Here is a 23,092-nt window from a genome sequence, read left to right on the forward strand (position 1 = left end):
ACTTCAAAGTACATTAAAGACCTGAAATTGTAAAACTACTAGAAGGTGACACAGGTAAAAAGCTTCTTGACAATGGTCTAGGAAATAATTTTTTTTGACAGGAACTATTAGCATAGGCAACATAAGCCAAAATATACAATTGAGATTTTATCAAAACTAACAAGCTTCTGCACAGCAAAGGCAACAATCAGAGTGAAAAGGCAACCTACAGAATGGAAGAAAATATTTACAAACCATGTATTTGATTAGGGGTTAATATTCAGAATATTTAAGAAACTCGTACAACTTAATAGAAAAAAAATAAAAATAAAAAATAACCCTATGTAGCACAAAGAAAATAGACATTTCTCAAAAAAAGACATACAAATAGCCAACAGGTATAAAAGCTGCTCAATATTACTAATCATGAGAGAAACGCAAATCAAAAGCATGAGATATTATCTCACACCTACACTGTAACAGCTATTATCAAAAGGACAAAAGACAAATGTTAGCAAGAACGTGGAGAAATGGGAATCCTTATACACTGTTGGTGGGAATGAAAACTGGTACAGTCATTTCTGAAAGCAATATAGACGTTCCTCAAAAAATTAAACAGAACTATCTTATGTTATGATCCACAATCCCACTTTGGATATATATCCAAAGGAAATGCAATCACTATCTCAGAGATATCTTCACTCTCACATTCACTGCAGCATTATTCCCAAGAGCCAAGATATGGAAAAAAACTAAACATCTTTCCACAGACGAAAAAACAAAATGTGGTGTACATATACATACACACACAGGGATATTATCCAGCTTTTAAAGGAGGAAATCCTTCCATTTTTGACAGCATGACTGACCCTAGAAAACACTATGCTAGGTGAAATAAAGCAGACAAAGAAAGATAAATACTGCACAGTCTCACATGATGAATTTAAAGCAGTCAAAGCAGCAGAGAATATAGGACAGAGAAATCAGTTGACATCGGTAAAAGGGTATAAAATTTAAGCTCTCCAAAATGAGTAAATTCTGGAGATCTCACATACAGCAATGTGGCTATAGTTAACAATACTGTATTGCATACTTGAAAGAAAATGGTAACTATGTGAGGTAATATATGTGAATTAGCTTGATTGCAGTGATTATTTCAACTATGCACATTAAAACATCAAGTTGTACACCCTGAATATGTAATTTTTATATTTATATAATATTTCAATATTTGCCTATATCTCAATTTAAAAAGAAAAACAGACTTAGAGAAATTATATGCAAATATATACCTGATTTAAAATATTAATATCCAGAATATTTTTTATAAAACTCCAAAGAAAACCAAACAAAACCCAATCAAAAATGGGCAAAAGACACGAACAGACATTTCTCCAAAGCAAATATGCAAACAGCCAATGAGCACAGGAAAGCATGTTCAATATAATTAATCATCACGAAAATGCAAATAAAAAACACAATGAGATACAAATTCACATCTACTAGGATATCTGAATATTTTTTTCAAAAGGGAAGTAACAAGTATTGGCAAGGATGTGGAGAAACCAGAACCCTCTGGTATCGCTGGTGAGAATGTAAAATGGTGCAGCTGCTGTGCAAAACAATTTGGTGGCTTCTCAAAAAGTTAAACACAGAATTACCATGTGATCCAGACATCCTACTCCTAGGTATACGGTTCTGTGTGGCTTAAGGATAGGGATACGTTCTGAGAAATGCCCTCTTGTGAACATAAGAGTATACTTACACAAAAGATGGTAAAGTCTACTACACACTTAGGCTACATGCTATAGTTTATTGCTCCTGTACAGCATGTTACTGTACTGAATACTGTAGGCAACTGTAACTCAATGGTAAGTTTTTGTGTATGTAAACACAGAAAAAGTAATTTGTTGCACTATACTAGGACAGCTATCACAATGTCACCAGGCGACAGGAATTATAATAAGCTCCATTATAATCTTATGGGACCACAGTTGTGTATGTATGTGCTCTGTTGACTGAAACATGCTTATACAATGCATGACTGTATATACAAAACAACTGAAAGCAGGAAATTGAACACATATTTGTAAACCCATGTTCACAGCAGCCTTGCTCATAATATCCAAAAGGTGGAAACAACCCAAACATCCACTGATGGATGAATAAAATGCTGTATATACATATAGTGGAATATTAGTCATAAAACGAATGAAGTTGTAATGTATGCTATGACATAGATTGACTATGGAAACATGTTAGCAAAGTAAGCCACACAGAGGAAGACAAATATTCTGATTCCACTTATATGAGGTACCTAGAATAGGCAAACTCACGGAGACAGAAGACAACAGAATGTAAAACAGCTGAGCATGGTGGCGCACACCTATAATCCTGCACTTTGGGAGACCAAGGCAGGTGAATGGCTTGAGCCCAAACACTGGAGACCAGCCTGAGCAATATAACAAGACCCCATCTCTACATAAAATACAAAAATTAGGTAGACATGCTTTAGTCCCAGCTACTCAGGAGCCTGAGGCTGGAGGGTCACTTGAGCCCAGGAGTTTTGAGGCTGCAGCAGTGAGCTGTAATTGCGCTGCTGCATCCAGCACAAGTGATACAGCAAGACGCTGCCTCCAAAAAACCAAAGTAAAATAGAAGAAACCAGGGGCTGAAAGGAAGGAAATTAAGAGTTGTTGTTTTATAGGTACCAACTTGTTACTGGTGATGAAAATGTTTTTGCATACAGACAGTGGTGACAGTTATATAACATTATGAATACTTTTAATCCCACTGACTTGTACACTTATAAATGGTAAAAATGGTAAATTTTATGTTATGCATATTTTACAATATAAAATAAAAGGAAAATACAAGAAAAAGAACATATATACTAAAAGCCTTCGACCAAGGCCAGGTGCGGTGGCTCATGCCTATTATCCCAGCACTTTGGGAGGTCGAGGCAGGTAGATCACTTGAGGAGTTTGAGACCAGCCTGGTTGACATGATGAAACCCTGTCTCTATTAAAAACACAAAAATTAGCTGATGTGGTGGTGCACATCTGTAATCCCAGTTACTCGGGAGGCTGAGGTACAAGTATTGCTTGAGCTTGGGAGGCTCAAAGAAAATTAAAGTTCCCATCAGACACGAAACTTACAAATTTCTGAAAGATTAAAATGACTGGGAATATCTTTTTATTTATTTATTTGTTTGTTTGAGACATAGTCTCACTTTGTTGTCCAGGCTGGGGTACAGTGGCGTGATCTTGGCTCACTGCAACCTCTGCCTCCCAGGTTCAAGTAATTCTCCTGCCTCAGTCTCCTGAGTAGCTGGGATTACAGGCATGCGTCTCCATGCCTGCCTAATTTTTGTAGTTTTAGTAGAGATGGGGTTTCATCATGTTGGTCAGGCTGGTCTTGAACTGCTGACCTCATGATCTGCCCATGTTGGCCTCCCAAAGTGCTGGGATTACAGGCGTGAGCCACCATGCCCAGCCTGAGAATACCATTTTAAAATGCAATAGGTAAAGAAAGTTGTAGCTCAGAGTAAGCTGTAAGAAAGCTATAGAGGAGGTAGGTGAGACAATCTTCCCAATATAACTGAGAAAGATTCTGGGCTCAGAGTAACAGATATGATGGACAGAAGGAAGAAACATGGAGATGGAGATAGGACTTAAATGAAGTTCTCTATAAAGAATGATTCTCTCAGCCATCCGTCAGTCAGAAAAACACGAGCAGCCAACATATAGGTAACCCATCCACCAGAGATCTTCCCTGGGGGAGAAAACTATATAAAGTAATTGCAAGTCAATATAGGTACTGGTACCGCTGTACATTCTCTCATTTAGAGTCCTACAACCTGAACAACCTGAAATGAAAGCTTGACGAGACAAACGAGAAAAGTACAAGTAGTTACGCCTCCAATACTATTCCCCGAGAAGTTGCCAGACAAGAGTTCCATTTGAGAGACAGCACTATTAGAAAAGTATTTTATGAAACTCCAAAGTATATGCAACATATAACTAGTTGTCTTGTAGAAATATGAATGTGGCCAGGTGTGGTGGCTCACACCTACAATCCCTGCACTTTGGGAGCACAAGGTGGGAGAATCGCTTGACCTCAGGAGTTCGAGACCAGTCTGGGCAACAAGGCGAAGTCTCGTCTCTGCAAAAAACACAAAAATTAGCCAGGCACGGTGGTGTGCATCTGTAGTCCCAGCTACTCAGGAGGCTGAGGTGAGACAATAATTTCAGCCCAGGAGGCAGAAGCTACAGCAACTCAAGACTGCACCACCGTACTCTAGCCTTGGCAACAGAACAAACAGCAAAGGCATATGAAGAGACCCACAACATAAAAAAATCCAGTACAGACAAGATATATGAATATGGAATAGAGGAAGAAATAATCCCTCCTAGTAACAGTTCCTGAAAGGGCAAGAAGGAATAAGATTCAAATTATGAAACGTAATATAGAAACAGCTATTGCAGTGGTCAGACTATAACTCAAGTATAGTTATAACTTCACATGCTAGCAGTATGCAACAATGTCTTACAAGGCAATAATAAGTTTAGAAACGCGTGTGCGCACACACACACATACACACACACACACACACACAATTAGCCAGGTGGTGGCTCGTGTCTGTAGTTTCAGCTACTTGAAAAGTTCACTTGAGCCCAGAAGTTCAAGGCTGCAATGAGCTAATTACACCACTGCGCTCCAGCCTAGGTGAGAGCTGGAGACTCCATCTCAAACAAGCAAACAATGTTAGACACGGGAAGCCAAAGAAAACACATTGAAAACCTACCGCGAAAAAGCTAAGAATTCAGTGAAGGCTCAAGGCACACAATCATTAGTAATGAAAAATATTTTAATTATATATATATATCTATATCTCCATCACTAAATATAATAAAAGAAATAGCAACATAATGGAAGAAATTAAATATAGTTGAAGAAATCACAATTTATAATAGCAATAAAAAAACAAATTCCTAAGATTAAGCAGAGCACGAAATAAAAATCTATATACAAATAACTTTGAGACTGTGAATAATGCAAAAGAAAAAAGAAAAGGAGTATCATACTTTGGACAGGAAGACAGAACTTCAGTTCTCAAATTAATCATCATTAACACAATGACAACATTTTACGTCAATGCTAAAATTCACATGAAGAAATAAATAAGACAGAAAAGATATGACAATAATGAGGAAGGACTAGTCATCTCAGGCATTTTAAAATATTACAAAGATACAAGTAAAAATAAAGAAAAAAATAGTATAAACTCAACGAACATGTTCTTAAAGGACCAGAAATTAAATATTTTAGGATTATGGGTGACAGGGTCTCTGTTATGATTACTAAACTCTGCTGTTGTGCTGTGGAAGCCACCATGGACAATAAGTAAAAAAATGGGCACGTCAGGCAGGGCGCAATGGCTCACGCCTGTAATGCCAGTACTTTGGGAGGCCAAGAGAGAAGGATTATGAGGTTAAGAGATTGAGACCATCCTGGCCAACATGGTGAAACTTTGTCTCTACTAAAAATACAAAAATTAGCTGGGCAGTGGCGTGTGCCTGTAATCCCAGCTACTTGGGAGGCTGAGGCAGGAGAATTCCTTGAACCTGAGAGGTGGACGCTGCAGTGAGCCAAGATCATGTCACAGAACTCCAGCCTAGGCGACACAGCAAGACTCCATCTCAGAAAAAAAAAAAAGAAGAAGAAGAATGGGCATGTCTGTGTAGCAAAAATTTCCAGAAACAGATAGTTGGCCCACAGACTGTAAGTTTACCAATCCCTGGTACAGATCATAATTACACATACAAATAGGTCAGTCTAGAAAGTTCAAAAAATGACCCAGTCAAGACAAAATTGGTATCTCAAGTCAGAAAGAAGAGTTAGTAAACAAATAGAATTGGAAAAATTGTACAACAAAAAAGGGAGGAAAGTTGGACACATACACAACACTTTAAGCCAACATAAATCCCAGCTGGATCAAAGATTAAGATATATAATTGCAGTAGAAAATGTACAGGAAGAAACTAAGGGAGAATTCTCTTATAATGTTGTCAATGGAGAAGGCATTTCAGACCAAGATACAAAATCCACAGACCATTAAAAACTACAACCACAAATATGAAACTGAACAGTAAAAACCACCTTAAGCAAAGCAAAAGGCATCAAACCAGGATACAGTCATAAAAGATCAATTTCAGTGACACACAAAGAGCTCCTACAAATTAAAAAATAAGAAAAACAATTGATAAATGGCAAAAAAAAATATGAACAATTCCAGAAAAAGCAACAAAATGGCTCTTAAACACAAGATTTGCAAACTCACTCATAATATAAGAAACACAAATTTAAAATACCAATGATACCACTTCTCACCCATCAGGCTGGCAAAGATCATGAAATTTGACGTGCTGATGAAATTAAGGGGAAAGTGAAACTGCAATACCAGTATCTACCACAAGTAAACCACACGTATACTTTAACCTAGTAATTCTAATTCTACTTGTAAGTAGGAATTTATCATAGCTACACAAAAGTTTTACACAAGGATGAAATAAACATGTTAGAAGTTACTTATTACAGCATTATTTGTAACAGAAAAGACTCGGGGGGCCAGGAGTGGTGGCTCATGCCTGTAATCCCAGCACATTGGGAGGCCAAGGCAGGTGGATCATGAGGTCAGGAGCCTGAGACCAGCCTGACCAACATGGTGAAACCCCATGTCCACTAAAAATATAAAAATTAGCTGGGCATGGTGACACATACCTGTAGTTTCCCAGCTACTCAGGAGGCTGAAGCAGGAGAATCACTTGAACCGGGGAGGCGGAGGTTGCAGTAAGCCAATATTGCACCATGGCACTCTAGCCTGGGCGACAAAGCAAGACTCCGTCTCCAGAAAAAAAAAAGGGCTGGGGAAAAAATACTGCCCATAAATGGGAACTGGTTAAATTAATTATGGTGCATACATTTAATTAAATACTATACAGTCTTACAAGAAGATGAAAAGCACTTCATATATTGATGAGTTATCTCCAGAACAAAAAGAAAAAAAAAGCCAAAGCCAAGTCTGCTTGGGATGCTACATTTGTGAAAAAGAAAGAGAAGAAAAATGTATACAGTTCGCTATTTATACAAAAAAAAACTCTGATATACCTGAGAGGATAAGAACTACATGCCTGAGAGACGGGGCAAAAAGGAAAAACATGTAATATATTTTATATTTACTTTTGGAATTTTGAATCATGTGGACATATGCCTATTTTAAAAATAAAAAAAAACAGTACAACAGACAAGAAACATACCAATACAATAATTCAGGATAGAAGGGTAGACTGTATAAATGAGAATAACAGGAAAATGTCTCTTTATTAAACCAGGTTGGTTTCATGAAGAAGCTCCAACTGACTGACTCTGATTTCCTTCCATTCTACCAGTAACATAGTAAGACATGGACTCGGAAGCCAGATTTCAGTCCCAGCTTGTCCATGTCTTGGTCTCCTTAGCTATAAAACAGGATAATAGAATTTACCTCATAGAGAAGCACTTACAACATATGATAAGCAAAGCACTCAATAAACATTAGCTGTTAATGTTACCTGTGCTGCAGCCCAAATGCAGTCAATATGTTGAGTACTCAGTCGCCCTTCTGCTGCCAAAAAATTCAAAATCACTTGGCATTGTTTGATAATCTGGAAAAGAAAAACCTAGTATCAATTTTTTAAAATATTCTTCTCTATCAGCAGAACAGAGAAGTCATGTAATTATCCACAAACCTCAATGTGTAAATTTGGTCCAAATATATGCTCCACCACATTGTTGCTAATAAGCCAGTCTGCAAGTTCTTTTGCAATGGACCTAAAGTAATAAAAAATAGTACATTAAAAAAATATTGTCATCTTTAATCATGTCTAAAAGGTAGACTCAATTGTAAACCTAAATTTGTTCCCAAAGGAATTATAAAGAATTAGATACAATCAGTTTTACAGAATACGACAAAGCATAACTAGAATGAAATATGATGCTGAATTTATAAATTCAAATTCCCTGAGTTTATAAACAAGCAACAAATAACTGAAACAGTAATGAGTAACACCAAATACACAGGTGTAACACTGAATTAGTAATGTATTATCCTACTCGAGGTCTTTGCCTTCCCACTTTTTAATTTCCATAGTATGTATTGAAGCACTCAGGAAAGGTTTCCCAGTATGCCCTTTATAATGAGATAGTATCAGGAAAGCAGATTACCAAAAGGATGAACAACAAAAGAATTACCTCCAAGCCAAACTATAAGTCTCCTTGCTTATACTATTGAAGATTCTACTAATAGATGAAAAGTAAAGTAACAGACAGTCATGTACTGCATAATAATGATTTGGTCAATGACAGACCAAATGATGGACCAAATATACAACAGTGGTCCCATAAGATTAAAACTGACGTGAACAATTCTTATTACCTAACGTCACTGTGGCCACCACGTCATAGAGCAATGCGTTACTCACACGTTTGTGGTGATGCTGATGTAAACAAATCTACTGCACTGCCAGTAATACAAAAGTATAGCATGTACATACAGTATATAAAACTTAATAAATGACTGTTGCTAGTTTATGTATTTACTATACTTTTTATCTTTAAAGGATACTCTTTCTAGTTTTTAAAAAAAGAAAGGCATTGTCAGCACGGGAGATGACAGCTCTATGTGTATTATTAAAAAAGTAAAAAAGAAAAAGAAAAAAGCTTTTTTTTTTTCTTCTTAGGATATAAAGAATAAGGATATAAAGAAAAAACACTTCTGTATAGCCATATAACGTGTTTGTATTTTAAATGTTATTATAAGAGTCAAAATGTTAAAAAAAAATTTTAAGTTTATAAAATTAAATAAAAAGAGTAAGCTAAGGTTAATTTAATAGTGAAGAAAAAAAGCTTTCAAATAATTTGTGTAGCCTAAGTGTACAGTGCTTACAAAGTCTACAGTAACGTAAAGTCACATCCTAGGCCTTCACATCCGCTCAGCACTCACTCACCAACTCACCCAGAGCAACTTCCAGTCCTGCAAACTCCATTCTTGGTAAGCGTCCTATACAGGCAATACCCTATATTTTATCCTTTTTTGCAGATATTTTTACATTATTTTTTTCTACAGTTAGATATGTTTAGTTACACAAATACTTACAAAGTGTTACAAATGCTCACAGAATTAAGGACAGTAACATGCTGTACAGGCTTGAAGCCTAGGAGCAACAGGTTATACCACCTAGGTTTGTATAACTTTGCACAATGAAATCACCTCATGATGCATTTCTCAGAAAGTATCCCTGTCATTAAGTACCATATGACTACATTATAAAATGGGTGGAAGAAAATAAGCTTCAAAATAAATTGTACAATAAAAGGTCCCCAATTTTTTCAGCTATATTATATGCAGATAAACTAGAAGGATTAAGTAATTTACTTTCTTTTTTTTTTTTTGAGACGAAGTCTCGCTCTGTCGCCCAGGCTGGAGTGCGGTGGCGCAATCTCAGCTCACTGCAGTCTCCGCCTCCCAGGTTTAGGCCATTCTCCTGCCTTAGCCTCCCGAGTAGCTGGGACTACAGGCGCCCGCCACCTCGCCCGGCTGGTTTTTCGTATTTTTTTTTAGTAGAGAAGGAGTTTCACCGTGTTAGCCAGGATGGTCTCCATCTCCTGACCTCGTGATCCACCCGTCTCGGCCTCCCAAAGTGCTGGGATTACAGGCTTGAGCCACCGCGCCCGGCCGTAATTTACTTTCTTATTGCATATCCAACAAAGAATTTACATTCTCTAACAGAATTTTATGCTAACAATTTTTATTTATTAAAAAAACCCACTAGGAATTAGACACACAGGCCTCAAAGGGTAAAACATTAAAAATAAAACTAGGTATATTTTACCTATTTCTGAGTAGCACTACTGAAGTTATGATCCATAAGATTCAACTCTCTGATTTACATCATAGTTCAAGAAACAAAATTCATTTTTTAAAAATCCCACTATTAAGTAAGTCTATTAAAGAACATTAAAAGGAGACCCAGGCTGGTGCTGTGGTTCATGCCTGTAATCCTAGCACTTTGGGAGACTGAGGTCGGGGCGGGGGCGGACTGCTTGAGCCTAGGAGTTCCAGGCCAGGCTGGGCAACATAATAAAAGCCTGTTTCTACAAAAACTAAAATAAAATCAGCCAGGCATGGTGGCTCATGCCTGTGGTCTCAGCTACTAAGGAGTTGAAGTGGGAGGATCATTTGAGCCCAGGTCAGAGCTACAGTAAGGCGTAATTGTGCTGCTGCACTCCAGCTTGAGCAATACACTGTCTCAAAAATGTAAAGGGGAGACCAAGGACTTTCATAATAACGATGCAACTATAAAATTGGACAGTATCATTAACAACCATTATTCAGCAGTCTGAAAACATACATGCAATGGGGGTCAAAGAAAGTGGAAAGAGGTGCCAGAAAAAATATCTGAATACCTCAAACTTCCCAAAGTTGATGCAACACATTCATCTACACATCCAAGCAAGAAGTAGAACAAACTCCAGGAGGATAAACACAAAGAAATCCACATCTATACATACTGTAGTCAAATGATTCAAAGCAGTGAGAGAAAAACAACTAAGCATATACAAAGGAACCAGAGTAAGATTAATAGCTAACTTCTTATCCCAAACAGTAATGGAGCTACACAGGAGCAATCTTTTTTATCTTATTTTATTAGAGTTAAATCAGTATGTCAAGAAATTAAATGCATATTTAACCCATAAAACCACTAAGAAAATTGAGGTATTTTTTAAATCAATGGAATTAAAATGGCACACTAGAATCTACGTATACACTATAAAAATAGACAGTAAAGGAGAAACAGAGAAACAAGATATGAGATACACAGAAAACCAACAGCAAAATGACAGATGTAAAGCTATACAAAATTATTAGGGAATTAAGAACTGTCATCAAGGCAGAGATTATACGACTAGATTTTTTTTTTAAAGATCCAACCATATGCTACCCCTAAGACACACTTCAGGTTCAAAACAAGCAGACTGAAAATAAAAGAATGGAAAAAGATAAGCCATGCCAAAAATAAGCTTAAGAAAGGTTCAGGGGTTACACCAATATCAAATAAAATAGACTAAGCCAAAAAATGTCTGAAAGAGACAAAGAAGGACATTTAAAATGAAAAAAAGGATCAAGTTATCAGGAATACATATGGACCTAACAAAAGATTTCCTGAAATACATGAAGCAAAAACTGATGACAGAATTAAAAGGAGAAACAGATAATTCAGCAATACAGCTAATTCTTGTTACTCGCATTAGTTATATTCTACAGAGTCACTGCAAACACTGAATTACCTAATACTGAACCCTTGGTCCTACAGGAAATATGTACATAATATAGATATCATACACAGATCTTTAATCTGAAAAACCTCTCATACTGGTTGATTCTATTTTCTCTATTTTACAAAACAGAAAACAGCGTGGCCGGCTCACACCTGTAATCCCAGCACTTTGGGAGGCCAAGGCAGGTGGACTGCTCGAGGTCAGGAGCTTAAGACCAGCCTGACCAACACGGTGAAACCCTGTCTCTAACCAAAAATACAAAAATTAGCCGGATGTGGTGGCAGGTGCCTGTAATCCCAGTTACTCAGGAGACTGAGGCAGCACAATAGCTTGAAGTCAGGAGGCAGAGGTTGCAGTGAGCTGAGATCGTGCCGTTGCACTCCAGCCTGGGCAACAAACAGAGCAAGACTCCATCTCAGGAAAAAAAATTAAAAAAAAGAGAGAGAGAAAATGAGGTTCAGAAGCATTTAGACACCTTGCCTGAGGCCATCTCCTATGCCTAAACAAGTGCTAGGGTTGGGATTCAAACCCCATCCAAGTGGCGCCAGGACTTCTTACACTCCACCACACTGCCCCTCAGCACCTCCATCTCCATATTCCATATATGTGAAGAAAGAAAAATATTTTTTCTTCTCTTCCATGGTTTCTATATTTGTGAATTCATCCATTTGCTGCAATTTATTTGTAGCTCCAAAATCAGTATTTGTGGCATTTTCATAGGCACTCACAGACACGCACATAGCAGTGAAAGATTAGAATTTTCCAATATGCACATTCCTAGCTAAAGTCAAACAAGGTGGCACTCTGTCATCTTGCTTCAGAGCTCATACAGAGACGACTAAATCTGCAAACACTCAGGATCAAATGTATTTGGAGACTTCAATATTTTTTTTTTTTTTTTGGACAGACTCTTGCTCTGTTGCCCGGGCCAGAGTACAGTGGTGTGACCTCGGCTCACTGCAACCTCCACCTCTCAGGTTCAAGTGATTCTCCTGCCTCAGCCTCCCAAGTAGCTAGACTACAGGTGCGCACCACCACACCACCAGGCCCAGCTAATTTTTGTATTTTTAGTAGAGACGGGGTTTCGCCATGTTGCCCAGGCTGGTCTTGAACTCCCGACTTCAGGTGATCCACCAGCCTCGGCCTCCAAAAGTGCTGGGATTACAGGCATGAGCCACTGCACTCGATCTCCTACTTTCAATAATAGAGAGAATGAGGCAGAAAATGCAACAAGAATATAGGAGACAAACAATGCTACAAACCAATTTGACCTAATAGACATCTATAGAACACCCCATACGACAACAGCAGAATGTACAGTCTTCTTAAGCACACACAGAACAGTCTGTAGTACAGACCACATTAAGCCATAAAACAAAACCAAGAATCCAATTAAAAACTGGGCAATGTTGTGAACGAAGAAACATTATGGCAAATAACCACATAAAAAGATGTTCTATGTCAACAATTAGGGAAATGCAAATTAAAACCATGATGAAATGCTACTTTATATCCCCAAATGGCAATAATAAATCTAGATAATAATAACTGCTGGCAAGAATGGGGAGAAACTGGAAACCTCCTACAACGCTAGTGGGCATGTAAAATAATGCAGGTATACTGGAAAACAGTTCGAAAGCTCCTATAAAAGTTAAAACTAAACTAATTATATAAGCAACAATTCTAATCCTAAGTATCTACTACAAAAAATGAAAACATACGATCACAAAAGGACTTTACATAAATGTTTATAATGGCATTATTTATACTAATTAAAAACTAGAAACAGGCGGGGCACAGTGGCTCACGTCTGTAATCCCAGTACTTTGGGAGGCCAAGGCGAGTGGATCACGAGGTCAGGAGATCAAGTCCATCCTGGCTAACACCGTGCAACCTCGTCTCTACTAAAACTACAAAAAATTAGCCAGGTGTGGTGGCGGGCGCCTGTAGTCCCAGCTATTTGGGAGGCTGAGGCAGAAGAATGGTATAAACGCAGCAGGTGGAGCTTGCAGTGAGCTGAGATCGTGCCACTGCACTCCAGCCTGGGTGACAGAGTGAAACTCTGTCTCAAAAAAAAAAAATGTAGCCGGGCATGGTGGCTCACGCCTGTAATCCCAGCACTTTGGGAGGCCGAGGCGGGTGGATCACAAGGTCAGGAGATCGAGACCTTCCTGGCTAATACAGTGAAACCCCAGTCTCTACTAAAAATACAAAAAAAAAAAATAGCCAGGCGTGGTGGCGGGTGCCTGTAGTCCCAGCTACTCTGGAGGCTGAGGTGGGAGATTGGCGTGAACCCGGGAGGCGGAGCTTGCAGTGAGCCGAGATCGCTCCACTGCACTCCAGCCTGGGGGTCAGAGCGAGACTCCCGTCTCAAAAAAAAAAAAAAAAAAATGTAGAAACAAACCAAATATCCATCAACTGGCAATTGATCAAGTGTGGTATATCCATACAGTGTAATACTATTAAGCAATAAAAAGGAATAAAGTACAGAGACAAACTACAATCTCAACGAACCTCAAACAAACAAGAGTATACTAAGCAAAAAGAAGCCAGATGAAAAAGACCACTATCATTTGATTCTTTTTAAATGAAATATCCCAAGATGGGCAAATCTACAGAGATAGAAAGTAGATTAGTGAGGCTGGAAATAATAGGTACTGGCTACAAATGGGCAAAAGACATCTTTTTTAAGCGATGGAAATGTTCTAGAATTGGACTGTGGTGACAGCTGCACAACTCTAAAAATTTACTATTATAAAATTCACTGACTTGTATATATAAAACAAGTGAATTTTATATGTATATGTTAATAAAACTGCTTAAAAACACCCAGTTCACAGCCGCCACAGTATTTATCACATACTTTTTCTCTTTACTCCAATTTTCTCACACTGTATACACACTCTCCCTTCCCATTTTGAACTCTTTACCACCAGTCCTCAATACTTTTACTCTCCTCTCTATTCTCTTAAACATGTCTTTAGGATGTATATTCCTTGCATTTGTTACTGGAATTCCTTCTTATTCCCCTATTCACTGTTTTCACACAACACCTAGCCTGAATGTGTTATTACTGCAGTGAACATTCCAAATTTTTAATCCTTTTCACAGGGGATGAGAGTATGAGTATCACATTAGCAATTATATAAGGTTATCTTTAAGCGGTCTTGCAGAGGTAGAGGGGTGAGGGGACACAGAGGATGAAAAGGAAAATCCAGAGCTATAGGTTTCTTTTGTTTGTTTTGGTTTTTTTCTGAGACAGAATCTCGCTCTGTCACCCAGGTTGAAGTGAAAATGGCACTATCTCGGCTCACTGAAATCTCTCTCTCCGGGTTTAAATGATTCTCGTGCCTCAGCTATCCAAATAGCTGGAATCACAGGCATGCGCCACCATACCTAATTTTTGTATTTATAGTAGAGATGGAATTTCGCCATGTTGGCCAGGCTGGTCTTGAAACTCCTGGCCTCAAGTGATCTGCCCACCTCAGCCTCCCAAAGTGCTGGGATACAGGTGTGAGCCACTGTGCCTGGCGCAGAGCCGTAGCTTTATAAATATATTGGATATGATCTACATAATGTCTTCACAGTGTGAAATAACACTTCTAATATGTATAAAGCAATGAAAAATTCTAGGCAACACATTTTAAGGGTACTACTGACAAAGAATATTGCCAGAGGTGAATGACTCATATAGTGATAAATTCAAAAACCATACCATATAAAGAACAACTGGGAGAATAAGAACTCTTTAGTCTAAAGGGAAAAAAGAGTCAAGAGACACAGTCTCTGGTTTCCAAATTCAAGACCTAGGTTCAACTGAGATTAGCGCCTTAGAGCAGTAGTAAGATCAAGTTACACTAAAGAATGACTCACACGTATAATTACGAATTTTCTAACAAGGCAATACAACTCTGTTCCGGAAGATATTCTACCCTACTGTTTAGATTTTAAAAACTGATTTCTCTACTAGATGAACAATTAAATGGAATATATATATTTCTCAGAACCCAAGAAGTCTAAGCTATAAAAACTACTTTTTTAACTCCCAATGTGATGTTATTGGAAATGGGGCCTTTGGGAGATAATTAGGTCATGAGGGTGGAGCCTTCATGAATGAGATTAGTGGCCTAATAAAAGGGACTCCAGAGACCTCTCTGCTTCTTTCCACCATGCAAAAATAAAAAAAGAAAATGGCAGTCTACAGTCCAGAAGAAGGCCCCCACCAGAACTTGATGATGCTGGCAACAACCTGATCTTGGACTTCCAGCCTCCAGAACTATGGGAAATAAATTTCTGTTGTTAACCAGAACTTGACGATGCTGGCAACAACTTGATCTTGGACTTCCAGCCTCCAGAACTATGGGAAATAAATTTCTGTTGTTTATAAGTCATCCAATCTATGGTACTTTGTTGCAGCAGCCTGGACTAAGACGGTGTACTTTCTGAAAACTATCAGTACCATATTCTTCAAGATTAAATTCTCTAGTATAAACAGTATGCTTTCATACCATGATAAACAGTACTATATGTTGGTATATGCTTTTAAAAGAGAGAAATGTGGACAGACGCAATGGCTCACACCTGTAATCCCAACACTTTGGGAGGCTGAGGCAAGTGGATGGCTTGAGTCTACAAGACCAGACTGAGCACTTTGGGAGGCTGAGGCAAGTGGATGGCTTGAGTCTGCAAGACCAGACTGAGAAACATGGCAAAACTGACTCTACAAAAATTAGCCAGGCATGCTGGCATGTGCCTGTAGTCCCAGCTACCTGGGAGGCTAAGGTGGGAGGATCACCTGACCCTGGGAAGTTGAGGCCGTAGTGAGCCATGGTCCCACCACTGTACTCCACCCTGGGCAACAGAGCAAGACCCTGTCTCAAAAAAAAGAGAGAGAGGGAGTTATGTTACAGACAGCATAATGTTCTGAAAGCTTGATGAAGACTGTACAAGTTGTCACGGGGCAACGAATTTCTAGTAAAAATTTTAAATCTAAAATTAGAATTTACCATATAAACAACTATACATTAAAATAGTATACTTATATATAAATTAATGCTCCTACTTACGTTTCTGTGTCCGATACTAATGATTCATTATTGCACACATCATTGAAGGTATGGAGTTGATTCTATGATTAAAGACAAGAAATTAAGGGTTTTTATTTCCAAAATTATTCTTGCACATATCAGCAAGTACTAAGAAACATGGTAAACTGATTGACATATGTAGATCACAATAACTAGATTAACATTACAAAATCTAAGACATAATCAGAGATATACGCTTCTCAATTAGTAAAACTACTTCTGTTATATTAAAATACTAAATAAGGGCCAGGTGCAGGGGCTCACAACTGCAATCCCAGCACTTTAGGAGGCCGAGGCAGGTGGATCACCTGAGGTCAGGAGTTCCGAGACCAGCCTTGCCAACACAGTAAATCTCCATTTCTATGAAAAATACAAAATTAGCTGGGTATGGTGGCACGTGCCTATAATACCAGCTACTCCGGAGGCTGAGGCACGAGAATCACTTGAACCCAGGAGGCAGAGGTTGCACTGAGCCAAGATCGCGCCGCTGCACTCCAGCCTGGGCGACAGAGTAAGAGTCCATCTCAAAAAAAGGAAAAAAAAAAAATTAAATTCATTCCGCAAATAGTATTCTTTATTACACTAAGCACACCAGAGAAAACAAAGCTGAGTAAGTAAAAAAACACAACAATCTAATGCAAGAGAGCAAGTAATGTCATTATAGACAAAGTTTCAGGAAAGGCTTCCTAGATAAATCCACTCAAGATTTAATTTATCTGGGACAATGTCAACAAGTATCTTATGAAGCCCGGCACACAAGTAAACTCTAGCTACTTCAGATTTTCAGTGTGACTACACTACCAAAACAAAACAAAACAACAACAACAACAAAAAACCAGTAATGTGGCCGGGTGGGGTGGCTCACGCCTGTAATCCCAACACTTTGGGAGGACGAGGTGGGTGGATCACCTGAGGTCAGGAATTCCAGACCAGCCTGGCCAACACAGTGAAACCTCATCTCTACTAAAAATACAAAAAATTAGCCAAACATTGTGGCTCACACCTGTAGTCCCAGCTACTCAGGAGGCTGAGGCAACAGACTCACTTAAACCTGGGAGGTGGAGGCTGCAGTGAGCCGAGATCACGCCACTGCGCAACAGAATGGAACTCCATCTCCAAGGAAAGAAAAAAAAAAAACCCAGAAATGTAAAGGAGTAAAGCAAATGGGGACTGTAACAAACTGGAAAAAGCATGTTCATTCTGAAAGATAAAGTTAATTACTTAGTTCTAACAGACTGTTGTTATGCAAGAATACAGACCCAAGGATACCAGGCCTTCTTCCAATCCCCTCACCAAGAGAAGCCAAGAATACAGATTTTTATGTTATTTTGTCCTACTTAAAAACAGTATTTAAGACTATTCAAAACAAACATTTAATAAAATTTGGCCTACGGCCCAATAATCTATGGTTTCTGCCTGGAAAATTAATTAACCGCTTACAAAGCCCTCCAATCCTCTTTCTCAAAACATCTATAAACATAAAAACATGATAGTTTAAAAAGACAAAAACAAAATGATGAAAGAGTTGGACCCGGAAATCAAATGGACCCACAGTATAAATCCATATAAATCTAAGCTTCAAACTTTTTCATCTTTAAAATAAGAGAAACACAGAAATTATTTGTGAAGACCATACAAAGTAATCCATGTAAAATACTTAGCACAATGCCTAGTATGAAGGGCTCCATAAATAGTGGGTAGTATTATTATGATAGACTAGAAAGCAAATAAACAATGACCAAAAATAAAGCAAACACCGCTTACTGTTATCTGACTCAATCCAGCCAGCCTCATAGTCAAAGTAGGTGACATAAAGTACTTAAATGCAAGATCTAGACTTTCTTTATCAAAGCATAACGTTGTATCCAATGGTTCTTTCACTGTGCTCCACATTAAGTCAGCCATGTTACGAGCTGCACTCTGTCGTAACTCCTGATCAGAGAGCTTGCATAAATACCTGAAATGATTCAGAAATAGAAAATACATAAAAACTCATAAAGCATTTTAAAAGACCCCTCAATAACTTAAAATGTACACTGTAAGCATTAACGTTTTTTTGTTTCCAAAACTCACAAGCCTCTGGTTTTCCTCTCAGGCCCTGCCTAATCTCTTTGGCAGATTCCTTCTGTGCTGTTCAACCTTTCAACATTAGTGTTCCTAAAGGCCTGTAATGGTTACAAAATGGCCACAAATTCCTCCCATCATTATATGTACAAGACTTTGCAATGTGACTTAGCTATTCCTCTCATCAAAAGGTATAATCTATTTCTACACCCTTAAATCTGGGCCTTGCCATATGACCTGCTTTGGCCAATGAAATATTAATAGACATGACATAAGGGGAAGCTAGAAAAGCCTTTGAGCTTGCCTTCTCTTGCTGGGAACTCTAATCACCACCAAAACAAGGAACCAAGGTTAGCCTGCTGGATGAAAGAGAAGTGTCTGATGCTCCAACTGACATGAAGCCAACTGCAAGACATATATGAGATTCCCCCTCACCCCACAAGACCAATCAGCATGGCAATCACACAATGTGGGAACAAGGCTAACCTAGACCATCCAGTTTCAGCCAAGTCAATACAGATAAACAAAACTGCCCAGCTAACCAGAGAACTGTGAGAAATAATAAATGGCTGTTGTTTTATATTTTCTTTTTTTATGAAACAAAGTCTTGCTTTGTCACTCACACTGGAGTACAACTGCTCAATCAGAGCTCACTGCAGCCTCGACCTCCTGGGCTCAAGTGATCCTCCTACCTTAGCCTCCCTGGTAGCTGGGACTACAGGAGCGTGCCACCACCACCAGTTAATTTTTTTCCCTTGCGCAGAGATGGAGTCTCGCTATGTTGCCCAGGCTGGTCTCGAACTCCTGGGCTCAGGTGATCCTCCCGCTTCGGCCTCCCAAAGTGCTGGGATTACAGGCATGAGCCACCATGCCTGGGTGGCTATTGTTTTAAGCCACTAAGTTTTGAGAGATGTTTCCTTACATAGCAAAACCAACTGATACAGAGTTCTATCTTAGACTCACTTCTATTCTTTTCCTGTATGCTCTCCTCAGGTGACTCCTGTGGTTTTTAAATACCATCTTTATACTCACAACTCTTAAATTAATGAAACTATTCTGAACCACAAGTTCATACTCCCAATTTGCCAGTGCCACTTAAAGATAAGAAGACTTTGAGAGGCCTGTGGGACATTTAAGTTCTCCTAGATTTTCACATCTCAGTAATGATATCCACACTACAAATAAAAAATTGAGGAGGGGGGTGCTGAATGTCATCCACATATACAATACTACCCCCTTTTCTTTATACCCTATAATGACCAGTCTTATTGATTTTATTTTCACTTACATTCATCCGATTTTCAAAATCATCATTAACAATCCTACTACAAGTAATCATCATTTTCCTTCCAGGACTAATATATAAACCTTTCAACTGGTCTCCTCCTAGCTTCTATTCCAGCCACCCTATATTTATGATCCACTAAAAAGCCAAAGAAAACTTTTTTAAAAATCCTGAAACATCTGCTAAAAACCCTTCAATAGATTCCCATTGAAAAAATTAAATCCATACTCCTTACAGTGGCCTACAAGGTCCTGAATCACCTGCCCCTGCTTATCCCTCCACCCTCAAAATTATATCCCCTTACACATTATTCTCCACACCAACCTGCTTCTAGTTTCTTCTTCATAACTTTGAACTTACGCTAACTTCAAAGCCTATACTCACATGTTCCTTCTATAATACGTCTTTCTGATAATCACTTGAATAGCTGACTCATGTCCTTAAGATATCACCTTTCAGAAAGGCCCCATACTCCCTCTGTATCACACTAACTTACTTTCATAGCATTCATCACTATCTGATTCTTTGCCTGATATTGTCTCCCAAAAGTTGAGTAGTACTGTGAAAAAGGGAGACACTCAAACCTTTGCAAATGAATGAGAAAAAAAGTACAATACTCTCATAAATGTTATCAACAAAATATGCAGAATCCTGACAGTTCATACTTTAATTCTAATCAGTACAACCCCTTCTCCATCTTCTTAGGCTTCCTTTTTAGGTTGAGACTTATAAAATTCAAATGTCACCTCCCGTTCGATGAGACCTTCCCTGTCCCCATATTTAAACTGTAACCCACCCTCGAGAACTCTCAATTCACATTTGCTGCTATTTATCTTATAATACTTATCACTTTCTGATGTATTATCATCTACTTCTTTTGTAAACAGACTGCACAAGAGCAGAGATTTTTGCAATTTGTTTTCTTCTCTGCTACATCCTCAGTGCCCAGAATGTAACAGACACTGTGTATTTGTTGACTGACTAAATACAGTGGAATAACCATTATTAATTTCTTTAATTCTTTTTACATACTCATGTAAAAAAAAGTCCAACATAATTTGCTAAACAGCAAACATTAAATATAAACCCATATATGTACATAAAAACACTATATTCCAAACTGTTACTTGAAATTTTCTCTAGAGGATATGACTATAGGGGACTTTCAAACAATATAATTCTGTATTATAAATTGTTTAAATATATTACATTGATAATCAGGGGAAAGAGACTTTATAAACTTACCTAATAACATAGGTCCTAAAAGGTATAATGTGCTGCATGACAGCAGGAATATGTAGCCATATTCTAATCTATATAAGAAACATAAAAACAACATTAATGCCTAACAAATATGTGAAATACATATGTCTTTCACTAAACTGATGAAAAACAAGAGCACTGGCCAGGCGCAGTGGCTCACACCTGTAACCCCAGCACTTTGGGAGGCTGAGGTGGGCAAATCACGAGGTCAGGAGTTTGAGACTAGCCTGGCAAACACAGTAAAAACCCGTCTCTACTAAAAACACAAAAATTAGCTGGGCATGGTGGCGCACACCTGTAGTCCCAGCTACCTGAGAGGCTGAGGCAGGAAAATCGCTTGAACCCTGGTGGGGAAGAGGATGTGGTGAGCCGAGATTGCACCACTGCACTCCAGCCTGGGCAACGGAGCGAGACTCTGTCTCAAATAACAAAATAGAACAAAAACCAGGATCATTTAATATTTTGATGCCTCCAAAATTACATATATTATCAATTATGAAAAGAGTATAGTACAAAACAGAATTACACATGTATCAGGAAATTTTACCTAATCTTATTTTACATAAAGTCTTATCTGAAAAATTAATCTTAGCTTTTTGCTGAAAAGAAAAAAACCATCTCTCAAAGTAACATTTTCTTACCAAATAATTATCTATACCTCTTTGTATGGTAGCATCCCCAATACAAGACACTGCATTGGTTTTTTAATAAATCATATTAGTTTTTAACTAATCATCTCATTCCTTCCTAAAAAACTTCAAATTACCCATACTTTCTAGTCACTTCAATATCCATCTGAAACAAATATATTTTACAGTCACACACTGATTACAGTATCAACAAGTACTTACTGAAATAAGCTCTTACTATAAGTAACTTACAACTCAACTAAATTAAAATAAATGTTATAATACATGTTTCCTTATTTTTTCTATATTTTAACATTTATAAACCAAATGTGAATACATTATAATAGTTTTATTTTCAAAAATAGTAAGAATAAAAATCCTAACCCAACCATCAAACAAAAAACTCTGATACTTAGTCTTGACACAGGCAGCAGATACAAATTAAATACAAATCTGGACAGGCATGGTGGCTCATGCCTATAATCCCAGCACTCTGGTGGGAGATCGCTGCAGGTGTATCACTTGAGGTCAGGAGTTCAAGACCAGCCTGGCCAACACAGCTGAAATCCCGTCTCTACCAAAAAAATACAAAAATAAGCCAGGCATGGTGTCACATGTCTGTAGTTTCAACACACTGGGAGGTTGAGGTGCGAGATTCACTTGAACCCAGGAGGTGGAAGTCTTGAGTGAGCCAAGATCGCGTCACTGTACTCCACCCTCGACAACCGAGCGAGATCTTGTCTCAAAACAAAATTTTTTTTAATGAATTTGGGAATACAGAATGTAGGGATTCACTCTAACCAAATAAAAGACGTCTATAAAAATCCTGTAGTAAATACTACGTTAATGGTGAAAAGTTAAAAACTCTGCCTCCTGAGACTAGGAACAAGACAAGGAAGCCCTAATTCCACTTGAACTGAAGGACCTAGACAGTATAATAAGGTAAGAAACTAAATAAAAGGCAAAGGACTAGAAAGGAAGAATTTAAAATAATACTCTGAGATAATATAATTATATAACTGGAAAACCCAAAATAATTATCAAACACTGAAACTGAAGAGTTGAGCAAAACTGCTGCTTAGGTTAATATAAACGAATATGTACACACCTATATATACACACATACAACACCCTATGTTTTTTTCTTACACACCAGGAACAAATAATACAGTTTTCAAAAATATTCCCTTAACAACAGTATCAAAAATATCATGTGTCCAGGAATAATCTAACCAGATATATACCTCTACAGAAAAAGCTGGAAAATAATCAATTAAAGAACATGTAAATAAGAAGATATATGCCATATTTATTGTGAAGATAATAGTTCTCCCGAAATTCATCTATAGATTCAGTGCAATCCAAAAAGGTTTATGTGCAGAACTTACAAAACTCATTCAAAGCAC

At 38.0% G+C, this 23,092-nt stretch overlaps 1 protein-coding gene across 4 annotated transcripts in view; it reads right to left on the bottom strand.

Annotated features, from left to right (window-relative positions):
• USP34 (ubiquitin specific peptidase 34) overlaps positions 1-23,092 on the bottom strand; it is a 291,540-nt gene that overhangs the window by 177,115 nt on the left and 91,333 nt on the right. For all 4 annotated transcript variants that reach the window (XR_002734953.2, XM_023228313.2, XM_023228311.2 and 1 more), the window contains exons 6-10: positions 21,040-21,107; positions 18,210-18,402; positions 16,425-16,486; positions 7,770-7,851; positions 7,593-7,685 (exon numbers count right to left, since the gene is read on the bottom strand). Coding sequence is in view for 3 of the 4 variants with exons in the window: in XM_023228313.2 (XP_023084081.1) it covers positions 7,593-7,685; positions 7,770-7,851; positions 16,425-16,486; positions 18,210-18,402; positions 21,040-21,107 (498 nt within the window). In the remaining variant the exon portion in view is untranslated. The remainder of the gene's footprint in view (positions 1-7,592; positions 7,686-7,769; positions 7,852-16,424; positions 16,487-18,209; positions 18,403-21,039; positions 21,108-23,092) is intronic.

Source organism: Piliocolobus tephrosceles, chromosome 15 (genome assembly GCF_002776525.5).
Source record: "Piliocolobus tephrosceles isolate RC106 chromosome 15, ASM277652v3, whole genome shotgun sequence".
NCBI classification, from domain to species: domain Eukaryota; kingdom Metazoa; phylum Chordata; class Mammalia; order Primates; family Cercopithecidae; genus Piliocolobus; species Piliocolobus tephrosceles.